The sequence below is a fragment of the Antrostomus carolinensis genome, unplaced genomic scaffold, assembly GCF_000700745.2.
Source record: "Antrostomus carolinensis isolate BGI_N321 unplaced genomic scaffold, ASM70074v2 scaffold22791, whole genome shotgun sequence".
NCBI lineage: Eukaryota > Metazoa > Chordata > Aves > Caprimulgiformes > Caprimulgidae > Antrostomus > Antrostomus carolinensis.
Window position 1 is genome coordinate 7,528 of NW_010292297.1, and position 18,813 is coordinate 26,340.

At 49.3% G+C, this 18,813-nt stretch overlaps 2 protein-coding genes across 2 annotated transcripts in view; both read left to right on the forward strand.

The window, feature by feature from the left end:
* The window catches only part of FAM219A (family with sequence similarity 219 member A), a gene marked incomplete at its 5' end in the record, with an annotated part of 6,306 nt that extends 3,562 nt beyond the window's left edge, over window positions 1-2,744 (forward strand). The window contains 3 exons of the mRNA XM_010176917.1: window positions 791-871; window positions 1,236-1,290; window positions 2,471-2,744. Of these exons, the coding sequence (XP_010175219.1) occupies window positions 791-871; window positions 1,236-1,290; window positions 2,471-2,629 (295 nt within the window). The remainder of the gene's footprint in view (window positions 1-790; window positions 872-1,235; window positions 1,291-2,470) is intronic.
* An 11,004-nt stretch (window positions 2,745-13,748) lies between these two features.
* SPMIP6 (sperm microtubule inner protein 6) lies at window positions 13,749-17,837 on the forward strand. Its single transcript, XM_029087206.1, has 5 exons — window positions 13,749-13,886; window positions 15,001-15,145; window positions 15,682-15,794; window positions 16,043-16,278; window positions 17,732-17,837. Exons 1-5 carry the CDS (start codon window positions 13,749-13,751, stop codon window positions 17,835-17,837), a joined length of 738 nt encoding a protein of 245 aa, XP_028943039.1.
* The last annotated feature ends 976 nt before the right edge of the window (window positions 17,838-18,813 follow it).

An 18,813-nucleotide genomic window follows, 5' to 3' on the forward strand; every position in this document is an offset into this window, starting at 1 on the left:
ATCTTATTTTAAACATGAACCAAAGTCTTTGTGCAGTTTTGTAGATGAAAGAACTCTGTTGTGAACTAGACACCATTGTATTAATGCCTTATCCTAGAAGCTCTGAAGCCTGTATCCCATTTCACAAACTCTCTCAGGCAATTAAAGGTGCAAAGTCATCGTTACACTCTGTAACACTTCTGATGAAGTGAAAGTCATTATAAAATAATGGGATTTTAAAAGTGCTAGTCTGACTGGGCTCTTACACTGCACCCACCAGCTCATGTTTCTCATATTACTAAATTTAGGACAGAGACCTGAGAAGTGTTGTGTTGCAGGGACTGGGTAAGGACTCAGGCAGAAAGACCACATCCCTGATTTCCAATAGTAGACAGTAGAAGCACTGAGCCTCTGCCTTCCCCTAGCCTCCTTCTCCTATTTACTTATTGCTAGTGTCATGTATTAATTGCAAGGGGAAAAAAAGCAACACAAAAATGAGCAATCTGATACAACAAGTAGAGCTAGTCAAACGGGTTCACCAGAATGAAGCATGGAGTGTCCCAATGTTTTTTTCTTCCAAGGAGGAGCATATTCCCAGGGCATGTCCAGTGTTCATCGTTATGAAGGTGCTCTAAACTATCCAGAGATGGAGCTCACTTCCTCTGAATTGCACCCATTTAAATGTCTTCACTGATAAAGTCTTGCAAGGAAGTGAAATGAGGAAAGCTTAACTATCATATAGCTTTGCCCTAGGCTGTGTGCAGTACTGAGTTTTACTGTGTGGTTAACAGACAACTTTTAATTATTTCAGGCTTGTCGTTCCCAATAAGGGCTACTCGTCATTAGACCAGAGTCCAGATGAAAAGCCACTGGTAGCCCTGGACACGGACAGGTATGCAAAGTGTCAGTAAGATGATATAAATTAGGTGTGAGCGAGTTTTCACGCCAGAGTGCAGCAATGAAGCGAACTCCTGTTGAAACTGCTCTTGCAAGCTGCTCTTTCTCTTCCTTGCTGTGCCCTTTGGCACGTGCTGTAACTGGTCTCTCTGTGTAAACAAGTAGGAAGAGACATGAGTAAAGAGCACTGTGATGGAAAGATCTGAAGGTCACAGATGAAAGTTGCTCTCCATGCTCCCTTGATGTAACTTTTCTGTGCCTCAAGGACAGCTTCACAGCATGAGAAGAAAAGGGCTAACCAGGGAACGCAGGTCTCTCTAACTATTTGCTTCTTTGCTATATCTTGTCCTTCCCTGCAGTGATGATGACTTTGACATGTCCAGATATTCCTCCTCGGGATACTCATCAGCTGAGGTGAGTTATGCTCTCTCCTTCCATCCTTGCTATGAATGCTAATAGTAGAGCAGCCAGAAATGGCTTAGAGTGGCCTTGTACTGCACACAATGAATTTACCAGCGGTGTAGACACTGTGAGTCTGGAAGGGGCCATGGCAGATGCTGTCATGTTTCTTTGTTCCCTGGTGATTCAGTTAGCTCTGTCCCCATGCTGCCGTGGCACAGAGATCTGCCTGTCGGCTGTCTTCACAGGTACCTTTGGCTTCACTTAAGCCTTTCCCTGTTCTGCTTAGTCCTGCAGTGTTGGCCCATGTGGTGCAAAAGCATCAACTTGTCTGTCATACCAGCTCAGCAACCATATGCGTGCCAAGGACACAAACAGAGGACCTGAGGGTGTGCTGTGATTTCCAGTTCTTGGGGTGGTCAGGGTCACCCAGCCTGTGTTTACTTGGAGCAAGCAGAAATTCCAGGGAGGATTTGCAGATATGAACTCTTGTCCTTTCAAAGAGAAAAGGCAGGAAGCTCAGCCTTGTTAATGCCTCTGCATTGTTTCTGAATATATTCCCAAACTCTCTCCTGAATTAGTTGCTCAGCCTCTGGCTACTGCTTCTACGGAATCTGATTTTACATCCAGGGTGCTGAGCAGCCATTCTGCAAAAAAACTTTCCTTTGTATCCCTTACTTGGGCAAAATACATCTGAAACACAGAGAAAAAGCCAAGAGAGGGGACCAAATCAAATGATCTAGGCTGTCTCTGAGCCCTGATGAAGTGTTGTTCATCCAGATCTGGTTAGAAAGCACTTGAATCTGAGATTACAAAGAGCCAAGAGGCTTTATCAACTTTCAGCTGCTATAGAGTGCCCTGGACTGAGAGGAGGGACTGCCCAGCTGTCAGTTGGTTTATTAACATTATTATTACATTATGTTAAATGAGGGCTTGTCTTCATGGAAACGTTATTCCAGAATAAAATAGTGTATTGACTTGCTACTCTGGCATATCTCACCCTAGATATTCCTTTTCTGGAATAAGCTAGAACAGAAGGCATCCCTCACCTGTGGTCAAAAACTGGGACTGTTTCATTAATGGGGCAGCTGTTAATGATGGGGAAATACATTCCAGAATAAGAGACCTCCTTCATTTTCCAACTGTCAGAAGTAAGAAGTCTCAAGTGTTTGACTGTTTGTCTCTTTGTCTGTAGCAGATCAACCAAGACTTGAACATCCAGCTGCTAAAGGATGGGTACCGGTTAGATGAGATCCCAGATGACGAGGACCTCGACCTAATCCCCCCTAAATCGGTCAACCCTACCTGCATGTGTTGCCAAGCCACCTCCTCCACCGCCTGTCACATCCAGTAGTGAGGCCGGCAGGCTGTGATCAGTGCTTTCCACTATAACTGTAAAACTTAACAGCCATTGCTTCCTCCTATGGTAGGACGTGCACCTCTTTGTGTTCATGGAGCCAGGAGAAACCAAAAAATTCATTTTATGATTGGTTAAGTTATTTTAAAATATGGTTAAACAAAAGAGAAGTTGTTCAAAGTGCCAGGCAGTGCCTGGCAGAACTGACTGGTCTGGAGAGCGAATACAGGTGGTTCCAGAGATACTTCCTTGGTTGGTGTAGGCACTGGGGATATTTTTTAAGGTGTCTATACCAGAATAGGAAGGGTCAGATGGGGCTGCAGGTAATCCTACCCACCAAAACCAATCCATTTACAAGATCAGGGGTGAGTCTGAGGTGTCAGGGGGTTTTACCAGTAAGAGGAGGTCAGTTCTTAATTCATTCACTAAACATGATCCATTTGCATAACCAAAATGATACTTTAACTGGGGCACAGGAATGGGAATGGAGCAGGGCACACTTTCTTATGGCAAGGCTAGCCAGGACTAACATGACACAATTCATTCACTTGCAAAGAGGACAAATAAGTGACATTTCACTGTGATTCAGTACTAGCTAGAGCTGTCGTGTCACGTATCCAATGCAATCTACCCTTAGCTCCACATTAAATTATCACCAAACACATCAGATTTGATCTGCAATCCATCCGTGCTCTTCAGGGATTCAGCCCTTGCCCAAGAGTACCATGCTCCTGAGTTCAGTCCAGTCACGTATAATGACTTCAGCCTGTATTTAATTCCCATGAGACCCATCTGCTTCCAAAAATCTTAAACTTTGTTCAACAAAGGAAAAATGAGTCCTGCAGGAGACAGGACTAGAGCTGTACAGTCTGAAGGTCAGTGCTGGAAAAGCTAGTTGAAGAAAGCATGTTTTTACAGTGCTCAACTGTTGATATTCTGTTGACATTGCATCTCTTGGTGCCTGTAGGAGAGATTTGTTAACACTGAAGGCATCTCTGTGGTGGTGTCAAACCTGTGGGGAGTTTTCAGCAACAGTCAAATAATGAACAGTTTAAGCTGAAAAAAACCCATGAGAGGAAACTACTCTTTATCCTGTCTCTGCCCACTTGTGAACCAGGTTTGGTCTGTGTTAGAGCTATCCCATGTTAGGAGCAATTGTGTTTATTTGGTGCTGGAACAGTCAGGAAACCCGGCATTACATTAGATTTGGACTGACTTGCCAGTTCACCAGCAGATTGTTTTGAATACAAAATAATTTCTGGAATTATGAAACATGTCCTCTCCCTGGCTGGTCTTATGCTGCTGGATTCAGCATATGCAGGGCTCAGGTGAGGGATGGGCTGGCATTTTTCTTGGTTTTCAATTCTTTTGCCACAGGCATGACTGCATTTTCCTGCCCTGCCAGGAGGAGGGACTGCCTGCCTTGGGTCATTTGTTCTGTTATAGCTTGGGGAACAGAAAAAGCAAGGGCAATTCGAAGCTTTCCATCAGAATTCCTGAGTCACTGGTTAGAGCCTCAGCTCCACTCAGACAGATCCTCCATCTGAAATTTGCATAAAGTGAGCTGAGTCTTTAAGAAGTCCTCTTCATGATTAGGAAGAGATTTATTTAACATCCTGGTGTTTCACTCTGCACAGTGCAAAGCATGATACCATGCACAGCATGAGCAAAAGAGCAGGCACACAAGATTCCTGGGCTTTATTATTCACTAGCTGGTATGGGCAACTGTTAAAGCTATGTTTGTACCTCCCTCCCTAAAACAGTGTGCTGCCACACTGGCTCCTGGCCATGGAAAGAGGACTGAGTGATGCTGTTTACTGAGCATCCCTGACTCCCCATGTAGAGGTGCTGGTTAATTTGCCAGCTCCTCTATGAAGAGTGTTCTTCAAGTGAATTCTTCTCCCTTTCTCACCACCTGGTAATGCTGAGGGGAAGTATTTCCAAAACATTTCTAAAGAAGCACAAAGCATCAGGTCTCCAATTCTTTGTTTCTTCCTTCATGTGCCTGCTTTCCTCTCCAGTGCTAGCTTAGGTTGAGGTTAGCAAGTTTTCTGGAGGTGAGGGAAGAGCTCTAACAACTCTGTGTAGAAAGAAAACATAAAGGGGAAAAAACATTCCATCTTTTAATTTTTTTTCCTTTAATGAGGAATGTAGACAAAACCTAACAGAAACACTGTGGTCAAACCAAATCCTGTAAAACATGACTGAGTCTCTTTAAATCTTCACTCTTCTAAAGAGGGACTTTGCAGTTCAGCATTGGTACCATGCAATGTCTTCATCACATTTATCTTCCTGGGTCAGTCTCTGTGCCTTCCAGCCAGGCTGCACACACTCAGCCTTTCCCACAGCCCTTGCTCAGGAGCTCAGAGCATTTCAGTGTGCCTGCTAGAGCAACAAGCCATCTGTTTACATGGGTCAGCTGTGGAGGACTGCAGGTCCCACAGGTACCCGTCATGATGCCATCATGTTCGATCTAAGACAGAATGAGGCTTCCTGACACTGTATCTCCCAGGGTTAATGCCTCCCCTTTGAAGGACAGACCTTCCCTGAGAACCACTGCCCCATGGCACCACAACCAAATCCTTTTATTGTCCCTATTGCTGGTTTTTGCCTGCCGTGTGCTCTGAGGCATTCCACAACCCTGCAACTGCCCTCAGCCCTTTGCATTGTGTGATGTGCATCTGCTTCTAGCACAACCCTTTAGGGAGGAAGGGAGATGAATTTAAATGTTACATGCAGTGCTTTGGAGGACAGACTGACGCACAAGCCAAGTGGTTTTCCCTGTGCACAGGAGCTGGTTGCACAACTAGCTGGTTTGTCGTGACAGTACAGGACCATAAAATGGCAATTTTTTGGCTTCTCCTCTCTATGCTTTGTGTTCATATATTTTATTAGGGGAATAAAGTAGAAAGGGTGGGGGAAAGTAGTTACCTGTGTAAGGTCATTATCAGGAAAGCTGAATGGATTAAGGCAATGCACATGTGGCTATCATAGAAAATTGAACACTAACCCTTCTGAACCACAGTCCCTTGGGCAGGTTATGACCATGGGGCATGTTTGTTGGCTCGTTATGGAATATGCTGGACAGCTGGCATTATATATTAACTGCAGACTGGGATGGCTCTCCCTATCTGGTCTCAGGGTCAGACCTTTGCTTCAGCCAGAAGGTTTTCCTTGTGCCCTTGCTGGAGGGTACATTGCAGTGATTTCTACATGGCCGTTCTGACACTGCTCACCTTAGACCAGTCTCTGCCACCATGGCCTGGAGAAGGCAAGAGCAAAGAGCACAAACCCTGACTCTCTGTCGCAGCATTATAAAGCCCTAAAATCTGCAGAGCTGCTGGGCACTCTCCTAAATGCAGATTGCATGCAAGAAAGCAAATTGGTCCTTGTTCCAGTCTCTACATCAAACCAGATGGTCTTCTCAGGCCCCATTTTCAGTCCAAAGCTGTACAGAATACCAAGGGGAGGAGCGCTATAAAGTATGAAAGGCTACATCATTGTTCATCTAAATTACCATGCAAATAGGATTTAAGGATATTGATACTGGTGCCTCCACAAAGGAATTTGCATTTGATGCCTCCTAAAGCCAGACTGGCTTTCTGTTAGGATTTTATGTAATTTCAGTCACCAAATTACCTGAGTTGAAGCAAGCCCTTTCATCAGATGTTAATTTTGCCCTTTAATGTGAGCCGGCTTTGAACTCCAGGGTCTCAGCACTCAACTCTCTTTCTCTGTTCTGCAAACTCCCCATTTCCAGATGGCTGTGTGAGGAGGAACATCCTCCTACTGTTGAGGAAGGTCTTTAGATAGCTTAGTCTAGGCTGCTTTTCTGGTGGTTATAAATAAACTTTGGCTGAAAGGAGACTGATGTCCAGGTGACCATCCCAAAGGCTCATTTGATGTCTTATCAGACATATCTTGAAGCCAACCCTTGGAAGAGCCACTGGATTGTACCTGACGTTGCTGCATGTCTACCCCCAGCGTGTACGCTTGGCCATTGGGTCTGCTGTGCTGTTCTGACTGTCTTGCCTGCAGATTCCTTGTGACCACCAAGCCTGCTGCATGGACTTTGAAAGGGACTTCAGGATGCTCCCCCATGGACGAGATGGACTCAGCTGCTTCTAGTTTTGTCTCTCCAGTTCCTTTTCCAAAAGGAGGTACCCGCTCTGCTTAGCTGTGTGCTGGCTGACGCATTGGTCTGTGATCCTGAGCAGAATCCTTTCCTCTCCGTGCAGAGCTGGCCTGCAAGCTGTACAATGGCCTGCAGGAGGCTTGAAAAGTACAGCACCCTGTATGTGACTCAACAGAAACATGAAGTTGCCTTTGAAGAAAGGAAAGACCCAGCTGGGCACCAGATGGAACGGCAGGAAAAGGAAAACAAGCAGTAACTAGAAAGGTTGCCAAGTGCTGTCTTGGCCTAGGGCAGATCCCAGTTGTCCGAGTTAATCTGTCTCAGTGCAGTGCTGATACCAGCAGGGAGCAAAGCTCGTTTTCAGATGCACACACCAGAAACACCGTGTCTCCAAGCTGGCACCACAGCCAAATACTAATGCAGAGAGTCTGCTGGACTGTTAGAGCACAGAAATGAGATCTGGGGTCCCTTGCTGCTGTTGGCATGTAGTACACATTCGCTCTAACCTCAGGCAAGTCACATCCCCTCTTAATGTCCATTCCCTTCTGCAGCACAGAGGAGAAACGTGCCTTCCCAAGATGTTACCACCACCCTGCATGGATGTTGCCAAGTGTGTTCCAGGCACCATTGATAGGATAGCTCTGCAAGCAAGATGCAGAAAGCATGCTATAGAAATTTTACGCATATTTTCAAAGTACTACTCTGCTTTTCCCCTCTTTACCAGCTGCTTGCATGTGCCAGAAGGCTATGGGGTGGAGGTTAAACAGAAAGATTAAACAGCTTTGGGGGAAGATGTTTGGCACGGATGTGTTTTCCAGTGACTTGGCAGCTGGCTCTCACACAACTGGCTTCTCAGTCTGCACATTGCCACAGGGAACATGCAGGGAGACTTGATGGGCCAACAGCACCATCCCCTGCAAGTAGAAGTAAGGAACTTTGTGCAACTGGGATAGTGAGTGCTGGTGGGAGCAAAGAGAGCACTGAAGGGCTCATTCAGGATATTCCCACAGCAGTTTCATGCTCTTACTTTTATCATCCATGTTACACCTGAGGGTGTAAACTGGCAGTTTTACCTGCGCTCTTCCTTTACTTTTCCATTCTCCCTTCAAGCTTACATGGGGTATGGCCACTCTTACCTAGAATGAAGTAAGCTTTGTCACCTGGCTGGTGCTTGGCTCGGCAAGCACAGGCTACACATTCAAAATAAACATCTGCATAGGTAGGCAGTGCCACAGGGCAAGCTGGGCTAGGCTGAACCTACAGGGAAGGCATGGGCAGGTCTTCATTTTAAGGTGCTTTTCACCTCTAGGAGAACATTGCATCTTTGTCACTTCATTTCAAGGCTTTCCTGTGAAAGGGATTGCTCCAAACTTTGAACCACATCTCATCAGACAAACCCACCTCTGTTGCAGAGCCACACAAGCCCTGAAGGAGAAGGGACAGCAATTTGGCATAGAGGAGGAGGTTGTGACCTGGGATTACCTACATAAGAGTAATGCAGGATTCTCACAGGGGCTGGTGTCTGTGTTTTAACTCCCTGTATTATGCAGCTGAGCTGCTGCATTGCTTACAAAAAATTAGAGCTACATCCCCGCCTTTGCATCCCTTGACATTGGTTGCAATCCCAGGATCATGGCAGCTAAATGCTGCCTGGCTGAGCTTTGTCAGCTTGCTGGGGAGGCAAAGGTTGGGCACTAATTGAGATTACATGGAGCAAACCACCGTGGCCCATGCAACCACTCAGAAAGCCATGTGGCAGAGCAGCACAGACAACGGCAGGACAGGTTGCAGCTTTGCCTGGTGCCTGTGGAGAGCAGCTCTTCCCATTGCTTCCCAGACCCATTTGCCACCAGTGGTGGTTCTGAGCCTTTCTCTTTCTCTAAAAAGCTGCTCCAGCAAAAGATGGATTTGCTCCTGAAGGAGCCCACCTCGCTGATTGTGCCTGATCTGTAGAGCCATTTCTATATTAACAAATGGTGATGGCATTCCATCAGGGAGTGGAAGGTACAAAAGAAGCCTCATTAAAATGTGACCATCTCAGACATGTCACTGGAAACCAGCACAGTAGGCACCAGGAAGGCAAAAGGCCACTGAAAGGCCATGCAGAGATAAGTCCCATTACCTGCTGAGATGTTTATCCTCCTGAAGCAGCATTTCTCCCATAGTTGCCCATCCACCAGCTCACCAGGAAGTACTGCTCTCCACCGAGGCTGCCTTCTTGCTTCTGCACGCCAAAAAAGCTGTGACTCCCTTTGTTACTCACCTTCCTCGAGCCTACATGATTTGGGAGACATGAAGTTTGTTCAGAGATGTTATACAGACCTGTGAAGAGAACTGTAAAACTTGGACAAGCTCTCTTCACAACAGCCTTTCTGGTTTTTATCACCTTCATCTCCATCCCCAGCTCATAGATTTCTTTGCTCAGTTTCTTTGCATGGAAAAGCTGCGGTAGCAGCTGTGTTCAGCTTGTAGCTGCCTCTGTCCTGAGACAAACCCAAGGCAAACATCAGACCAGTGGGAAAGCCAACAACCATGGTGGTGAGTGAGCCAAAGAGCAGGCTGGGCTTTCTCTTCACCTGCCAGAAGGCTGTGGGGCTAAGGGTTAGCCAGCTTAGTGGAAAACCTTGGTGTGATCCAGCAAGCCGAGCCAGCCACCTTAACACTGTCAGGCTCAGTGCTGCTGGAGGTCTGGGACCAAAGCACCAGGTCCTAGGCCTGCCACCCCATGTGCTCCCGGCATGGGCTGGAGACCTGCAGCAGAGGGCATGGGGGAGATGCCTGTTGTCTGTGCTTATGCTGCACGACACACTGGTGGGGCTGTAGTTCTGCAGGGAAAAAGACTTTCAGAGGATGAAATCCTGGCAGGGGAGAAAATTCAAAAAATTGGGGGTTTTTTCCCCTCCCTTTTTGCAAATTTTTAACCATTTTTACTCCTTCCACAGAGGTTATTAAACCTGCAGTTTAATAAAGGAAGTGAGCCACCATTAAATAGCTTGCCAAAGGGTATGAAAGCAGATGCCACTTACATGTGGAGCTGATGGTGCCTAACATGAGACTTCCAAACCTCATTGTATATCCTCTAGCTGAGTCACCCTGTGCGCTGTGCTGGAGCTGGGGTGGGAGAGTCAGCACTGGCCATCATGCCAAACAGCCACAGCTTCCCAAACTTGAAGAAGAATCAGACCAGGAAGCAGGGAAATGAGCAGTGATGGTAGAAGGATAGCTAGTTGTCACAGATAATCTTCGGTATCCATGTCCAGTGGTTAGTCCCAGAATTGCAAGCCTTGTTATATTGCACACGTCCTCCTTCCATTCCTCTTTTCTCAAAGCAGCAATTGCTTTTCCTCCCCCCCTGCTCCATGCACTAGTGATGAGCGTCAGAAGCAGTTGCACCAAAGTGACTCTCAGCCCAGTTCAGCATCCCCCCTCTCCCACCCGAACAGTTGTTGGCCATCACAAGTCTAGTAGCTCCACTTGGGCTTCTTTCCTCATGTACTGTAGCTTCCTCCGCGCGCAGTCTAGCAGGGCAGTACAGGAGGCTCTGACCATGTCCCAAGGGGCTCCCTTGCCCCCTGGCAGCACCTTGCAGACATGCACCTTACCAGGAATGTACAGGGTCGATGCTGGTGAAATCTGGCACTGCCAAACTTGCGTAGGTGGCAGCTGATGGGGATCCACTGGGGAAAGCTGGCAGGAAGTGGCTACTGTCCCTTTTCATTTTTGAGGGAGAGGGGGATTTTTTGGCATTATTATTATTATTATTATTGTCCACTTCCCAGTGGCCAAGTTCTGGGCTCCATTAATTAATAATGGGGGTCAATTGGCTGTCCAGGCAGGTATGGAGCTTCTCACTAACCTTAATAGCAAATACCATGGCTGTATCCGGAGCCTGGATACAGGCTGGGTTTATCCCATGCTGGCAAAGTGCTTTCGGCAGGCTCCAGATAGACATTTCTGGCAGACAGGGAAACAGCACTCCGAGTCCAGATCAAATCTACACTTCCTTTGGAAAAAAGCTCCACCCAAGCAAATGCTTCCCAGGTCTCCTTTCCCCATGTGGTGCCTGGTGCCCCAGGGGAGGGGGTGGCAGGAGGCATTTGAGGGGTCACTGAAAGCAAGATCCTTTTTGGATGTATTTAATTGAAATATCTTTCAGGAGGAGAGACCTCCTGACCTTTGTGTTAATCTCAGAGCAAGAGATTGATTTCCACCTGTCCTTGCATATAGTGAAACATAGCTGAAACAGCCAAATGCAAAGTAGAGTTAAATGTAGAGTTTGACCTGAATAACCTTTTAATTAGGATGGTAAATTTGTTGTAGATTGACCTTAGTCCATGTTAGGAACCTGCTAATCATTTGACATGCAGAGTGTATTAATGCTGCACTTAACTTGGCCATTGGTTTTATTATCTGGTTTTGGGAGTTTTTTCACTCCCAAAGCATCAGTCTGCATCTTTATGGGGTTTTTTTTTTCTTTTCTTTTTTTCCTGATCAGAACATGTAGCACACTGTTGTACTTCTGTTCCTGTCCACGTAGAGTATTGCCTTAAACAGATCAGTTGTGTTGTGGTTTGTTTTGGGCTTTCTTTTTTCTACCATCAGTTTTATGCATTAATTTATTTAAAAATGTGGGTTGGTTTTTTGTTGGTTTTTTTTTTTCAAAAAACATGAAACATGTATAATATTTTTTTTAACATTTCCATTGCAGTATTTATCATTGTTACTGGTTGTGTGTAGTGTAACAGAATTAATGATATTAAAAAGCATACATATGAAAAACAGCCTGCCAGCCTTTCTCATTGGAGCGAATCGGGGTGAGAGGGTATGAACTGCACCACCTTCTCTGAGCCCTCAGGAACTGCAGATACTGAAATCAGGATGCCAGCCTTCCTGCCACAGTCAATACCAGCCTGCCTGGGTGCAGTAGAAGTAGCTGGTGTGGAGCTGTGCCATCGTGGGGCCAGCCAGCCCCCACAGCCAGCATTTAGGAAATGATTCTCCCCAAGGCAGTGGGAAGGTGTCAGGCTGGACCCAGCCCCTGCATCTGGACTGTGACAGAAGCAGAAAGACGTGCTGGATCTGTGTAACACCAATGGGTGAAATAACCTTTTTTCCAGCATTGCAGCCATTTCTGCCCCTTGAAGCTGTTGGCACAAGAGCCAAGCAAGCACTGATTTTAGAATCCAACACCAGCAACTGGAAACCCCAAGGACTGCAGGGGACAAGGGACAGCCATGGGGGGTCAGTGGCTCATGCTGGCAGCTGGTCTGCTGCAGGATAAGTCCCCACTCAACCAAGAGGCTTGGACTGCACCTCTCTGTAGAGCAGTGCTCCCCAGATCTGTGTCCTGGGGTGCTCCAAGGCTTTGGAGCTGAGGTAAGAGGGCCAGCAGCCCCATGTCCATCCTTTCTTCCCAGCCTCCCATGGCTCCCAGGAGGGGATGAGGCTGATGGAGAGCCTAAGGCTGGCTCAGAAACCATGTGGGATCTGAAAATCAATGGCAATTCGTTTTCTTCATTTAATCTCTAATGGTGCATTAATCACATTTGCCTGGAGGCATTTGAATGCCCCAGGCTGCCCAGCCCCACCGTCCCCCACAGCAAACACAGCAGTGCTGGGGAGCCTTTTTTTTTGGGGGGGGAAGGATGGGGGAGAGGTTGGCGTCCACCCTGCCATGATGGACAGGGTCTTCACTGGTCATCTCCAAAAATGTGTCAGCAGAGGGGCTGGAGGCAGAGAAGAGCAGGGCTCTGAGTTGGCACTGTGTGACAAGCCAGACCAGAGCGGGGTTTCTGCGGTGGCAGGGATTTCTGCTCCACTCCCCAGCTTGGGGAAAAGCAAACCCAGCTCATGCAAATCCCTCCCTGGCTACCCCTGCTGCCTCTCTGCACTGGGATGGATGAGGATCACTCACTGACTGCAGAGCCCATCACTTGGGACAAAAGAGCAAAGAAGCCACAAAGGATCACCTAAATCCAGCTTTTTAATTAAAAAGAGGAGACAGAATCACAGAATTGACCAGGTTGGAAAAGACCTTTAAGATCATCAAGTCCAATCATTAACCTCACACTGACTTGTTGACTAAACCCTGTCCCTCAGCACTATGTCTACATGACTCTGAAATCCCTCCAGGGATGGGGACTCCACCACTGCCCTGGGCAACCCCTTCCAATGCCTGAGAACCCTTCCAGGAAAGAAATTCTTCCTCAGATCCAATCTAAACTGCCCTTGGCACAACTTGAGGCCATTTCCTCTTGTCCTGTCACCTGTTCCTTGGTTGAACAGACCCACCCCCACCTCTCTCCACCCTCCTCTCAGGCAGTTGTAGAGAGCCATGAGGTCTCCCCTCAGCCTCCTTTTCTCCAGGCTCAACAATCCCAGTTCCCTCCGCTGCTGCTCATCACACTTGTGTTCCAGACCCTTCCCCAGCTCGGTTGCCCTTCTCTGGAATTTCCCTGGCTACCCCAGCAGGCCAGGATAGTGGCCTGGTGCTGTTCCAGACACTGGTGTGGTGCTGTGTTGCTGCAGGATTTCCAAGGAAATACGGGAGAGGGGCTGGAAAAGCCACAACCACTGCTTCTGCACCTCCCAAGATAAAATTACCTTGACTAGGACCAGCTGAAATTGTTTCCTACTGTTTTTGATGTAACTGACTGCAGGAGGGGAGGAAGCCTGGTGCCAGGACAAAGGCAGGAGGGTGCAGCTCATGGAGAGATGCAGGCAGCAATTCCTGTGCCCTGGGTTAGAACCAGAGTGTAGCTATGGGACTGACAGAAAGCCACCAAATTCCCCAGCTCTCACACTATGACATCACCAATGATAAAAGCACCACCCTGGGCTGGCAGAGTGGTAGGAGCAGCCCCGTTCCCTTTCCTGTGTGGGCTGCAAGCTCCCAACCCCACACAGTGCTGCTCATCCAGTGGGGCATCCTCAGGACCCTTTGGGACTTCAAGTGCTCCCGTCCCAGCAGGCTGCTGCGCCATGTTCCTCTTCTCCAAAAAACACAAGACCCCCATCAGCACTTACACCGACTCCTACCGCCCACCGTGCTCTGTCAGAAAGAACACCCAGGAACGGGCTTTACAGGAGCTCTGGAAAGAAAACAAGTTTGTAACAAAGGTAAATGCCGTGGGAGGAGGAGACCTCGGGCTTTCTACCCCTACTCAGCTGCGGATGCTCACTGCTGGGCAGGACGGTGGCATGGGGATGCATGGAGTACCTCACTGTGTGTGTGTAATGGGGGGGTCACGGTCCCTGCTTAGGGTACCATTTGATACGCCATGGCCTGTGCTCACTGGCTTCTTGTCCTGGTGATCACTAGTACAAGCTCTCACACATCAGCCCTATCCATCAGTAGGTTTCAGAATGCACAGGGGAAGGGATCTGCTGGGGAAGGGAAAATTAAGGCAGTGGCAGGGCTCAACGCAGGGCTGCTGTGTTACATGATGGTGATGGGGTGGGTCCAAAAGCTGCTCCAACACACGGCTCCCAGGCTCAGCTCAGTTCCAGCCCGAGGCCTTCCATGCCAAGGGACCATGTGAAGGGCCAGGGGAAGATCTGAGCACCGAAAAACCCCTCCCAGCCCTGCTCTTGGAGGAAGAAGGATACCTGAACCGTGGCCTCACTGCGAGGGGTGTCTGTGGGATATGCAGCTTTCCCCACGGAGGCTAACAAGCATGCAGGCTCCGATGCAAAGCACGCTGCGAACTGGCTCATCTCTTGAAGCCTCGTTAGCGTGTGCATTATAATGAGGGAACCAGCAGAGGGCATGGGGAAGGATGTCTCCACTGTGCAGGGACAGCAACCAGCTTATGCAACCAGAGCACCTGTCTGTCCCACAAGACTCCAGCTGTGGGACACTGATTTGATCCCATCACTCCTTTCCCAACCTCTGCTGGCCCCATACCCGGCAGCCCCAGTACATCCACCCTGTCTCCCACTCTGCAAAGCACCCAGGTGCCTATGGACACCCTGGGTGCAGGGGTAGAGGAGCCAGTGATGCCCAGCCATTCTCCATCTCCCAGTTTTGGGCAACCAGGAAGCTTTGGGGCGAGGACCATGGTGCTGCTATGACCTCCATGCTCACCCACTGCAAAGGGGGGCTTGGTGCTCAGATCTCCAGCTGTGTCTCCAGCATTAGACCCTTTTCAGTAATTGGTTTCACTGTGTGCCCCAACGCCTGCAAAGGCAGGTGCTGCCACATGGCCTGGGTGTCTCTCCCCACTGTCCGTAGGGATTAACGGCGCCCCCGGTGCAAAATCCAGCAAGCCAAGGTCCGCCCAGTCAGCTGGTTAAGTTGGAGAGGGAGGAATCCTTCAGGAAAACCATCGACCACGCTGCCTACTGGCCTGAGAAGTACTGGCTGGCCAGGTCTGAAGGTACCACCAAAGTCCCAACTGTCCCTCTGTGTCACACAGGGCACATCCCCATGGGGTTGGGGGGGCTGAAGGTGCTGGCAGAGGTTCTGTTCATCCCCTCTTTTGCATCCTGCATCCCCACCACAGTGGCAAAGGGACCCTCCCTCGGCACCTGCACTTGTGGCTTTGCTGCAGCCGCACATCCCGGCACTGACTGTCCTTGTCCCAGCAATGTCCACAGGTCCCCAGGGTTCTCTCCCTTGGTGGCCCCTAAATACCCCCTGGTGATAGGTGCTGCCTGGGGGACACTCTTCTGGCACCCCATAGCCCCAGGGACCAAGGTTGTGTGGGCAGGGATGAGTGACCAACAAGCTGGAAGTGGTGGGTGTCACCTCCATCACAGATCTTTACGAAGGACGTGGGAGCAGCCCCACTGACATGCCCCTGGCCCCATGGCATTGCATTTGGGAGAGACGGGGAACGGTCAGGACTCTCCATCCATCCCCCCACACCTCCAGCACCATAGGACACACTTGCCTGTTGCTTTTGCATTGCAGGGATGTACAACCCAGTTTTTGTCAACGAGGACAAATACATCAGCTGGAGAACAGGTCCCTACCACAGCACAGCATGGAATAACTACTCCTCTTACCTCACCCTCCTGCCCAAGGTAGAGTGCAGCCCCCCGGACCCCCCAAGCTGGAGCCACCTCGGGTGCTGCCAGCACCTTGGGCTCTGCAATGAAAGGGTGGCAATCCTGCAAGAGCTGCCATCGCTCCTTGCAGGAGACAAGGATGGAGACCTGCCTGCACAGACCACCTGTGCTGTACCCCCTAAAATCTACCTGCCTCAGACGATCTGGTAACTACGCTCTCCCTGTACTCTGGCTGTGCCTGTGCCATGCTGGTGTCCGTCCAGGTGGCAGGCTGGCTGCTCCTCCTCACCCTTACCCTCACCATCCCTCCACTTGCAGACGTGCTGCACTTGCTGCCATCCCTGCAGCCCGTGTACACTGTGACGGGGAGGAGACCCTTCCACAGCTACTACAGCCCCTGCTCTGGGCGCCACTACTGCCTGCAAGGGATAGACTACTACTCTGATGCAGCTGCTGCCATCAGAAGGCATCTCCATGAAATAGAAGAGACTGCTGTAAGGTTGGGATGGGATGGGATGGGATGGGTTGCTTTGGGTTGGGTGGGGATGAGTTGCCTTGGGTTGGGATGGGTTGAGTTGGGGTTGACATGACCCCCCTTGTCTTTAGAGCCACGACTCACCCTGCCTCCTCTGTCTCTTCCAGGAGCCACCCATACTGCAGCTACAGCCACAGAGCAGTGTTCTGTACACCTGCACATCACCTCCAGCCATTCTGTCCATACAGGAGCCCTAGGTGCAGACGGGTTCAGTGTGGGGAATGCTCCAAGTCGGTTGCTCTCAGAAAAGTCTGTTATTTTTTCCTAATGCCAGCCAGCCACTAGCTCTCTTCTTATTACTGTTTTATGCCAAATTGCTCAGAGGGTTATTCTGGGAATGATGGTGCAGAGTGCAGACCCCAAGGGGTGGCAGGTCCCAACACGGTGCCCATGTAGGCAGTGATGCAGCTGCTGAAACTCCATCTCACAGGCTAGGTGGACATGACCAGGGAGGGCAGGACACTGTTGCGATGCTGGGCTGTGGAGCATGTTGTTGCTGCCTGTGGATAAGCAGTTGCCAAATTTACTCTCAGGACAGGTGTTTCTATGCTTGGTCTCATCCAGCAGTCCTTGGGACTGCATGGTACCTGAAATTTTGCTGGCACCCCTGAGCCCAGCTGTGTGTAGCTTAGCACGTCCCAGATTTTGGGGCCACATCGATGTTTCTTGTGCTGCTCTTCTATTTTCTGCTTTCATTGTTTGCTCTTCTTATCCAAGAACCTGTTCCCTGGCCACGCTGTTCATTATGCGGTAATCAGCCCTGTCCTTCACCCGCTGCAGGTCCAGCAACACTTTTAATCCCCATATGTTTGCCTTTAGGATGTCTCCACTGCTGAGGCAGCTTTTTTCAGCCCAGGAGAAACAGCAAGGGGAGAGGGGAGGCTGTTCAAACAGCTTAGTCATCACTCTGCTACTGCATCAACCCCCTGCGGACCCAAATTAGGCATCAGGGTTTGCAGAAAATTTGCAGAAATTTGCTTTAAATTCCTGAGCCCAGAAACTAAAACCAAACAACAAGAACAATCAGGGAGCACTGGGTTCCCCACAGATGTTCCTATGCCTGAGCCTTGGTGAGGTGTTTCTCAAGGTCTTCTACACTGAGAAATAGATTTTACTAGACTGGCATGATGCTGGGAATGAAGCTTTTAGGAAAAGGACAGTGCAAGAGGGAGTGGGTGTTTACAGGGTAGGAGACCTGCTGGAAGCAGCTCACTGAGATGGCCAGGGAGCTTCAGCTCTTCCACCTGATCTTCACTTTAGCCTCAGCACTCAAAGACACACACCAAAGTGGATGGGGACAGCTGTGTGTCTGCTGCTCACCCCTAAGCAATGCTGGCAGCCAGAAGCAGGTTTTCTGCTCTTTTTCCTCAACAGAGTTTTGTCCTCTTGTGGCTGATAACTTTTTCTGCTCTCCTAGGTGGGACACAAGCCACTTCAGCACGACAGGAGGAGTCCGGAGAGGCAGCTACACCATCCACCCTGAGTTTATGTCTGAGGCTTACTATACCCCGTGCTGCTGGTGAAGAGCAAAGATGGGCTTTCATTAAAACTGGCTTGGGCAACTGATCCCTGCAGACCCTTTCCTACAGGCTGGGGAAGTCCCTGGGAAGGGGGAGAAGCTTCAGCAACCACTGGCTTGGTGGGAGCTTTAACAGGTTACCCTGTCACCACTCACAAGCTGGAGACCAAAGCACACAAGGAAAAGCTCTCAGGGCGTAGTAACACAGCCAGAAATAGAAGCAGTCGTTGATACCCGTGTTTGTCAGCTTCGTGCTGGGCTGCTCAGGACGTGCTCGCTTTTGCCAAGTTACCCAGGAAGAGCTGCCATCCATCTGGGATGCCGAGCACAGACACGGGCTAAATAAGGAGGGGGATTTGAAAGCAGGACATAATTAATGAAGGCATGAAATGCCCTTCTCTGACTAAGATCCAGGAGCACAGTGTCAGCGGGGAGTATCACCCAAAGCTTTCTATGTGTGCTGCAGATCATAAACCCACGGGGCTGCAGTCCCACATGAGGGATAGAATCATAGAATCATTTGGTTGAAAAAGACTTTTGAGATCATTGAGTCCAACTGTACCTGCCCACTACGAAACCATATCTCTGAGCACCCCATCTACCTGTCTTTTAAATACCTCCAAGGGTGGTGACACAGCCACCCCGCTAGGCAGCCCCTTCCAGTGCCTGAGAACCCTTTCACTGAAGAAATTCTTCCTCATATCCAAATTAAACTTCCCTTGGTGCAACCTGAGGCCATTTCCTCTTGTCCTGTCACATGTTCCTTGGTTGAACAGACCCATCCCCACCTCTCTCCACCCTCCTTTCAGGCAGTTGTAGAGAGCCATGAGGTCCCCCCTCAGCCTCCTTTCTCCAGGCTCAATAACCCCAGCACGGAGCCATCTGGGACTCCACGTCCCCATGGGGTGACCCCACTGACACACGGTACCACCCCAAGCAACACCCAAAACCCCCTTGGGGCAGGAAAACCCCACAGACCC